Genomic DNA, 9,688 nt, shown 5'->3' with positions numbered 1-9,688 from the left:
CTGACGGGGGCTGCTGAGCCTCTGCTCTTATATATTGATTATTCTAATATAAAACAGAACTATTGATCTTTTTTGATGTGCAGCATTAAAGGGATGAGTTAGACGTGCTCACAACATCTGGTTTTGTTGTGTGCGTGGATAAAAAGCTCATTTCTAAAGAGTTCATTAACATGGACGTTGAAATACAGGATGCTCTTTAGACTTGGGGGAGGAGAGGAGAGGGGGTCAAGTGACGAGCGATTATATACTTCCTCATAATAATATTAATTAAACAATTTGCATGCTAATAGGGTAACAATGATGGCAGCTTCTGTTCAGAGATCCAGGTTATTACAACATGCCAATCCTGGAGCCAAGGGTCAGGGAGGGGGTGGGCTGCCAAATTTCATCTGTGAGTAACATCATGACAGCGGCAGACTTGAGATAAATAAAGTCAAATTAATTCTCTGAAAAAAAAAAGGTAAATAAATTAATGCGCAGACAGGATTTAGACCGCGCGCACACGGAGCGCATCTTTAGTTTAAAACAACTTTCATCAACGTTTTGAGCTGTGCGTCTTTAAATAGATCCATTTTTATTTGCTTTAGTTGTTTTATTTAAAATCCTCTCGTTTAACCGTTGATCTATAAATGCTCAGATTTATTTCATTAAAAACTGAGAAAAGAGCCCAGATCAAAAAAAAAAAAAAAAGTCTCCCAAGAGTCATTTTATTTTATTTTATTTTATTTGAACATATAAGAACAATCAAAGTAAAAGACATGATCGTACTAATAGAAAAAGATCAAAAGTGTAGAGTATTTAGTTTCCTGTTCTGGAAGCTGCTCTCATCCATCCGCGTGCACCTCCTCTTCCCGGGATTCAATGAGCCCTTCCTCCCGGTGGGTCTCCCGTGTAGCTGCGATGCAGTTCTTATCAAAGCCCTCCTGTCTTGTTGTGACAGCCTCTGATATTGTTTATCGAGGTGGATGTCAGCTTTAATTAGCAATCGATACGGGGGAGCGCTCGAGCGCGCCTCTGACGTCAGCGCCCATTACCGCCTCTGATTGGGTGACGCGCTCTCAGAGCCTGGGCTAATTATTGGGAGGGTTCCGTGTGGATAAAGTACAGCTCGGCCCTCCCTTCTCATCATGTCCCCCTCTCGTTGGCCACGCGCGCTGCATGCTGTTTAAATCGCCGTCGCCGGCCTCCACACGTCGCTTCCTCTTGCCTGCGGGATGATGGACAGCAGGATACTGGATGCACCGCACGCCCAGTTCGGAGGCTCTCTCGGCGGGATGGTGGGCTTCCCGTACCACCTGAGCCACCATCACGTCTACGAATTAGCGGGGCATCAACTTCAATCCGCGTCCGCGGTTCCCTTCTCAATAGACGGATTACTTAACGGCTCGTGCGCGGCGTCGGTGGGTAATTCCAACCCGCTCTTGTCTTCGGGCTGCGGGCTGAATGGACTGAATGGAGACAATCAGCAGTACAAACTGACAGGTGAGCCACATGATCCACAATGAGCTCTCCTCAAAGACAAAGACGAAAAGAAAGAAAGAAAGAGAGCAGGACATCGAGCCAAACCTCTTACGCACCGTGCGTCCATTCATTTACCCAAGAAACAACCACATTTCTGTCACTCAGCAGTACCAGAACAACAGTTGCTGCTTTTATTCACACGCACAAAACAGGGCAACAATTGAATGTGTTTGCCTTTGAACTTGCCATCGTTGTGTTGCTGCTTTGTTTCCATGTTGTTTCCTCTTCTCATTTTGCTGCCAGACTCGGGGGACCCAGACAAAGACAGCCCCGGCTGCAAGAGGAGAAGAACACGCACGAATTTCACTGGTTGGCAGCTGGAGGAGCTAGAAAAGGCTTTTAATGAGAGCCACTACCCGGACGTGTTCATGAGGGAGGCTCTGGCCCTCCGGCTGGACCTGATAGAGTCCAGGGTCCAGGTAAATGTTCTGGGTCTGTTCTTTGTTTACATGGACCCATGGCTGCAGAACCACTTCCTCAGGTGTTTCAGTGATTACTACCAATGTGCGTTTTTCTGTCACATGCATGGATTTATTTCATTTACAAGGAAATATTAGTAATTATTGTTGCTCTGTTTTTGTGATTTTTTTCAAATGTCTCATAGTCAAATAAATCAGATTTAAACACTTTAATTTTGATTTTTAAGCATTAAAATACTATTTTTATTAGAGAAATAGTTATTTTAGAATATAATTATATTTTCAAATAATTTCTAAAACATGAATAGTGGTTTTGTGTTTTATTTTATTAAAAGCAACAAAAAATGTGAGAATTTTTTTGTTTGTTATTATTATTATTTATTTGTGCAAGTTTATATATTTATTTTAATTTACAGCAACAAAAAGTGTGTTTATTTAAAAATATATATATTTCAGTTTTATTACAGCAGAAATTTAGTTTGAAATCCTTTTAGTGCAACGTTGTTATAAAAGTGCACATTAAAAATAAAAGCTTGATGAAAGAACAAGTATTATTTTAAAATCTTTTTATTCTTCTTGCAGCCCTGTGCGTGCGTGCGTGCGTGCGTGCGTGCGCAGCACACTCACTGCTCCGCGCTCTGTTTCTCCTCAGGTCTGGTTTCAGAACCGCAGAGCCAAATGGCGGAAAAAGGAGAACACCAAGAAGGGTCCGGGTCGACCTGCGCACAACGCGCACCCCACCACGTGCAGCGGGGAGCCCATGGACCCGGAGGAGATCGCCCGGAGAGAACTGGACCGGCTGGAGAAGAAGAAGCGGAAGCAGGAGCGCCGGCTGCTCAAGTCCCAGAACAAACTGCTGTCCGGGGATTTATTCCACACGCCGGGCTCGGACAGTGACAGCGGGGTGTCCCACGTCACCGACAGCGACCACAACACGTGCCCGCCCTTTGACTCTGTCATGAGCAACCAGTCCAACCATCAAGAGCCTCTCCAGGCGCAGAACCAAAGACTCCTGGACCGGGAGGATGGCGGGTCCGAGCTGGACTCCCCTGACCCCAGCAGCCACCGCTCCACGAGCCTGTGCACGGGCAGCACCAGCAGAACCTCGAGCCTGCAGAAACTCAACCCCTTCAGCGTGGAGAGCCTCCTGTCGGACTCCAGACCGAGGCGCAGCCCGGCGGCCTTACCCCCCTCCTCGCGGCCTTTCATAGGGAAGGGTCACTTCCTGCTCTACCCCATCACGCAGCCGCTCGGATTCATAGTTCCTCAGACGGCCCTGAAGACCAGCACGGTGCACGGGGACAGCGACGCCCCCCTGGCGGCCTGCAGGAGCGGCTCGCCGGGACCCGAGGACGGGGCGGGTTCCCCGCACATGAGCCCGTCCAGGGCCGCCTTATCTGCCGGGACACACACCTCAGTGATTTGCAGCGACTCCACTTTTGCCCACGAACACAGCCCACAGCTCGAAGCGGACAAAGCCGAGCGTTTGGTGAACGAGGAGCACTCTGACCCCCCCAGTGCCTGTCTTGCACTGCCTACAGGAGACCTGGAGTAAATGTGATGAAATGGCACCTCGATTAGGCCAAAGCTGAAGGTACTCATTGCAGAGTGTAAAAGAAATGCTGCAGCTCAAAGTGAGGGTCTGCGCTCGACGTAAACAAAGCACTTTTCTCTGAGCAGGAACATTTAGCCTTGTCCTCCTCTTCTTCACCTCTTCTGGTCACCACCACTGTGACAACTGTCGATTTAAGGACACATTAACGATTGAAATAAGAAGAATGAGACGTGGCCAGTTCACTTTCTTCATGTTTACTGGGATCGGTCCGTTGCAATGAGTACCTTTAACCTTTAGCCACATCTCCTTTAGGCTCCAGCCGAAAACTCCACAAACAGCTGCTGAAATGTTCACACTTCCCTTCTTTTTATCCTGCAAGTGTGTGTGTGTGAGTCAGGAGGCCATGCCATTTCATATGATGACTTGTCAACAACAACAACAACAACACAAACAAAACTCCTCAAGAGCTGTAAGGAAGGTATTATACTATTTATATATGTAAGGTTTTTCTTAAATAAATCTATTGTATACAAGCCCTTGAGATTGTGTGAGCTCCTGAGCAGCAGCAGCAGCAGCAGCAGCAGCAGCAGCAGCAGCTTCCTTTAAGAAATCTCTCGTTGTACTTTGTGTATTGCCTTAACAAATGTATTCATCTAGAAGCCCCCGCTGAAATGAGGTTACGAGCCCTAGGCGAAAAGGACCCGCTCCACTCCTGCAGAGTTTTGATATGAAAGTAATTATTTTCCCGGTGGCTACTGCGGGGGGATTCAGTTTATTTTAGCTCAAAGGGGGTTATAATACATTACCGATTTCTAGTGATATGAAATCACATAAACTTCCAAGAATAATAGAATTAGCATGAAAAGGCCTGGGTGTCAAATTGAAATAGGAAAATAATAGCCCTGGCAGCTGGGAGTGTGTGTGTGTTTGTGCATATTGGATAGGAGGTGGTGATTCATAGGGAGGCATTTTCATGAGGACCCCCCCCCCCACACACACACACACACCTCTTCTTCCTCTCCCCTCGTCCTCTCTCTCCACCCTGTCAGGGCCCCTTGTAGCGGGGCTGTATTAAGATAGATGTTCCATGATATCCCTCATTGTTCTGTCGCTTTACATCCATGTTTGTGTGTTATCAGCCTATTGATCACGCGCCGGCTGTAACAGGACGGGCTGAGGCCAACGTGCCTATTTACAATAGCAGAACACATTTGTTCTAATAGGGTTGGGGGTCCCCGGGGAGGCCGTGCAGGATCTGGGACATCTGCTCCCGTTTCCCTTGTTTTTATTAGCTGCTGACCACAAAATCAAACTGAGCCAAATGTCCAAGAGGAACGTGACAAATGACAATTCAAAGGGAATAACAGTTAAGAGTTTTTATCTTTTTCTCGTGCAGTTTTGTTAAAAAAGCATAAAAAGGTCCTTTAAGTGTTCGGGGCCTTGATTTGCAAATAAATTGGAAATAATCCGAAGGGGCCGAGCGTCAAATGAATCCAGGAGCCGGTGTCCCTTTCAAAATATTTACATCCATTTCAGCCCGTGCAGCTGTTTGCTTTACCAAGCTGTTAGTGTGTGTGTGTGTGTGTGTGTGTGGCGTGCACAGGGCGAGCACGCTCTGGATCAGGGCCTGCGTGGCTCTGGGTTAAAGGTGGCTGCTTGAACACAGCTCACATCAGAGCTCTTGTTTATTCACATGCTCAGCTGTTTTTTATTGAAATTCACATCAATCTTACACATGAACGGAAAATAAAACCCCTCATGAATCAAACATTAAAAAATAAATTATGTGTAAAGGTGATTCTGAAATGCGGGTATGCACTCCATGTAAACAAAGTACTTTTACCTGCGTACTGCGGAGCAGAAACTAGTAACGCATCTAAAGTGTCAGAGTTCAGCGTCGCTGACCTTTTTTACTCACCTGGACTGTTTCCTAGAAACAAACTAACCGTTGACAAATTTCTACTTTAAAAACACAACGATCCATCAATATGAGAAAAAAGTACAGATTTTTATTTCTTCCATCAATATTTTTAAATTAATATTGTCTTTTTAACTTTTTATCTTGCACCTTTAATTCACTTTAAATGTTCAAATCAGTGTTTTCTTTTCAAATGTGTATTTGTAATTATTTGTCCTCCTGCACGCTCTTCAGGGTTTATTTATTTGATTTGATTTGATTATGTTTGGGACACGTGCCCAGTTCATCCATAATTCATCAGCCTGTGAATGGGAGTATCTGTGGCTGCACATTGGTGGCCTGCAGGTGAAATGAGCGCTTTGCTTAAGTAGTTAAGCTTTTCTTGCCTGAGAGCTGCACGAGTCGAGACAAACTATCAATCGATGCGCCCGGCAGCCTCCACGAGACGTGTCGCCATGAATCATACTTTATGAATTCAATTTATAGCCGCAGAAATTTTCAATTTGAACGCCGGATCATTACGGGAGAGTGTAAATTGTTTTTTGCTCTATTATGCATCGGACGCCATCATTTTTCTTTCTAATTACGGAGGTGTCAGGTCGGGCTGTCATGCACACGCTGATTTTCAATTGAACTGATCATCATGCATTCATTTTGCCCTCTGATAAATCTGCTGTGTGGAAGCGCGTGCATGCCCGGAATGCTGGAGGAGAGGCGCAGATTGGCGGAGTAATAGGGGCCTGTATGCGGCAATAAGTGCAGATCAGGCAGCTAATTTAGCACCTCCCGCTACTTCCACTTCCATTTCTCATTTCCAACTCTCAAAGGACGAAAAGCAGCCCAGAGGCACGAGAGCTGGAAGGGGTTTCACATGGGGGGGGGGGTCCACCAAAACGGCTTGTTTTCATCCACACATTCCCCTTCAATTAGGATATCAAACTTAATTAAGGCTAATAGAGTTTTCTCGCTGTGCGTTGGTTTTATTTAATAGAAACAAATTTGCGCAATTAATTAGGGCCAACTTTATTAGGAGGCTCGTTTCAGCAGCTGCAGCGCAAAACTTCTCATTTATCCAACACACGACTAAAGGCTTTCACTGAAGGCGCCCAGCCCAGGCATCACAACTCTGACTTCTTTATCTCCAAGTAAAGGAACTTGGACTAAAGTGCGCGGCGCTCTGGCGGGAGAAATCATTTTGCGCGTGAGGTTTTAGATTGTCCAGGTGCACAAAGCATAAAAAACTTGAATGTCATGTTCTTGTCTGAGCTGATGCACTGGTTCTTACTTGTGTTTTCCAAAAGAGTGCATGATTTTTTAAAGTTTCATGTTGAAATCAGCTAAATGGACAGTTACGCTCCGCACGCGCGCTTTGGGTTGGAGACAGTTTGGTTAAAAAAAAAAAATAAAAAACCTGGACCGTGTCCCTTTAAAAGAATCCTCCGTGAAATAAAAAGCCACTTGACATTTGGCTTCTCCTGCAGCATCTCTGTCAGGATTATTTTCCGTGCCACGCTCATTAATGCGCAGCAGGATTTAATCGTTCTTATCGTTCACGCGCATACCTGGGATCAGCTTGAAATTAGCATCTGCACTGATTTCTGGACAACCCTTAGAATGATTTTAATTAACTGCTATGCAATAAAAAAACAGACCTTCTGAATTAAAAATAAAATAAATAAATAAATAAAAAAGTTTGAATTAATAAATTTCAGTTTTTTAAATCAAATTTTCATCTTTAACCAAATATTATTTTCACTTTTTGTTTTTTATATTTTGTATCTAACCAAAAACGAAACAAAACAACAGAACATTTAATTTATTGTTCTTTGGAAACATTTTTACATTTGTGCATTTTTTTTAATATTCTGGATGAATCATGCAGAAAAAAAACCTGAAAAAATACTGTGAAATTATATCTTTTTTAATTAAAAATTCCTTTCAGTAATATAAAACTTTCTTTTAAATAAGATATTTTATAAAATGACCCTAAAAAAAAAACAATGTTCACCTTTTATGGCTTTATTTAAAACTAATATGTATCTGTATGTTTACAACTATTTTTAACAGCACAGTTTTTGTTTCTTCCTTAAAAAATAAAATGATTCTGCTTTTCTTTGAGAACAGACAGTAAAATACAAATTTCGGTTCTGCTAATGCACAAATGATCTCAAATAATGTAATTCATATAAAGCTTCCACAAAAAGTTGAAAAATGTGAATACTGGTCTGTGCAAACACACATCTCTCCTCTTTTCTCACGGAATATTGTCCGTTTCTTCATTATGCACGTGCAGATTATGCTGGGATGGCTGTGGGGAAGGATTAGAATATTACATTTACATCGTGCTTTGACTGAAGCTTCTTCAAAACCTGTTGCCGTGATCAAGTCCTGCAATGAACCTTTCTTTGATTTATAAAAACAATTCTTAGGATGAAAAAAATAGGAGATAAATCCATGAAAGTTTTAAAGATTTAAGTTTGTTGTAAGAGAAATGCTGAAAACAAATGTCTGTGAAGAGAAAAGATTTGTGCTGCTGATTGTAAAACGGCTTCATTGAGTCTTTATTTAGAGGAATGATCAACTTAAAGATTCAACATGGCACAAAGTTTGTGGCTTGGAACAATCATCTTTCTCTTCCTGAGCAGATGTGAGTTTCGTGTGACACACGTATAAACATGAGGATCATCGTCGCAGGATATAACGTCCTCAGACCTCAGTCCTCTGCTGAACAGTTCAAATTATAATGTTCTAAAAACTTTGACACTGTGCTCCATGAAGCACCCTGATACAAATTCAACTTGTTACTGGTGAAAAGGTCACACAGAACCAGTCCTTTCCAAATGTGAATAATAATAATTATAATAGATCACATCTTTTTTCTCCTAAAATTAACTAAACCTGGCAATTGAGCAGAGCATGACAGTTTTCTACGCGGCCCTATACATCCCAATTATCACTTCTTCTGTTGCTTCCACACGGAGACAAAAATAGGATGAAAACATTCAGGATGAAAGTGCATCTTGTCCATGTGGCTGCAGTTCCATGTGCGCCGGCTAACCTCCTGACAAAACAGCCCCGTCACAGTTAGCCTGCTCTCATTCACACAACTCTTCTTTAAAACGCCAGAAAATCAGGAAGATTTGAAGATTTGGACTTCACATGATGACAGCAAACATGAAATGTGAAGACACATCAGAAAGTACTGGTTTGGATGGGCTCAGATTATTTAATTTAGTTCATTTAATTTAATTTAAATTTATGCATACATAAACATCAATATCATGTTTTTACAGAACAAAATCTCAAAGTGCCATATACTTGTTATACAATTTGGATACATTTTAAATAACACAAAACCCTGACAATAAAAACTGAACCAGCTGGAAAATAATGGTCTATATTTTGATGTAAAGTTATGTTTTTTTTTCCAATATAAAGAAGCCAAATGTATTTAAAACAAGAACAAATGAATAAGAACTTTTTCAAGTTTGTATCAAATTCAATACAGCAAATATTAAATATTAATGTGTAGCTGGTAATATTCAAAAAAGTGCTTCCTGTCTCCAAAAGCCCACAACTTTTCAGGATTTTTAACACTGGAATGAAATAATGACAAGTGGACGATCTTATTTTGACACTTTTTGTTGGTTCGCCATGAAACGAGTGAGCAGTGGACTGGGTTCATGCACAAACACGAAACTTACAAAACATGGAGGCACAAGGTTTTTGAACAAAAGTGAGAATGTGCAAAAAATAAAATCTGCAGTTTAAAACAAACTGGCATGAAGGAGGCTGTAACATTTGTCGCCATGGTAACACAAAATAACAGACAGGCGCTGAGGCACAGCAGAGAGGGACATAAAAGCTGAATTTGTTCCTACTTCTTCATCGTAAACGTGACACCTTTACCTATAAATATCACAGTGTTTAACTTTAAAAGTATAAATGAACTGGAGTCCAGCAGCTCCAGTGACGACCACCACCTGATTCCATCTGTCACACAATCAGTTGCTGCACATTTACCGTTTAGCCATTGTTGTCCTTAATTAAGATTAATCTACGATTATCCCCCTGCTGATGCAAGTAAAACACAATGTGTTTGCCTGTGTGTGCATGACTGTGTTCATTTGTTTGCACTGTTAGCAAAATATCTTAAGTATCACCAAAATCTTTTGAGCAAAATCTTTGTAAACAAATCGGCTCTGATTATGTCAAAGAAATCTTGGCAAGCTTCCAACTCCATCATAACAAGCTACATTTTTTGTCATAGTAGCT

At 42.1% G+C, this 9,688-nt stretch overlaps 1 protein-coding gene across 1 annotated transcript; it reads left to right on the top strand.

Annotated features, from left to right (window-relative positions):
• Positions 1-1,201: 1,201 nt before the first annotated feature.
• On the top strand, positions 1,202-3,495 carry uncx (UNC homeobox). The gene is made up of 3 exons (XM_037688773.1): positions 1,202-1,482; positions 1,765-1,940; positions 2,593-3,495. The coding sequence occupies exons 1-3, from the start codon at positions 1,215-1,217 to the stop codon at positions 3,493-3,495; spliced, it is 1,347 nt and encodes a 448-aa protein (XP_037544701.1). The 5' UTR covers positions 1,202-1,214.
• Positions 3,496-9,688: the final 6,193 nt, after the last annotated feature.

The sequence above is a fragment of the Nematolebias whitei genome, chromosome 15, assembly GCF_014905685.2.
Source record: "Nematolebias whitei isolate Nwh7 chromosome 15, NemWhi1, whole genome shotgun sequence".
NCBI lineage: Eukaryota > Metazoa > Chordata > Actinopteri > Cyprinodontiformes > Rivulidae > Nematolebias > Nematolebias whitei.
Note: the sequence above shows the minus strand (reverse complement) of the source record. Positions and strands in the feature narration are given on the sequence as shown.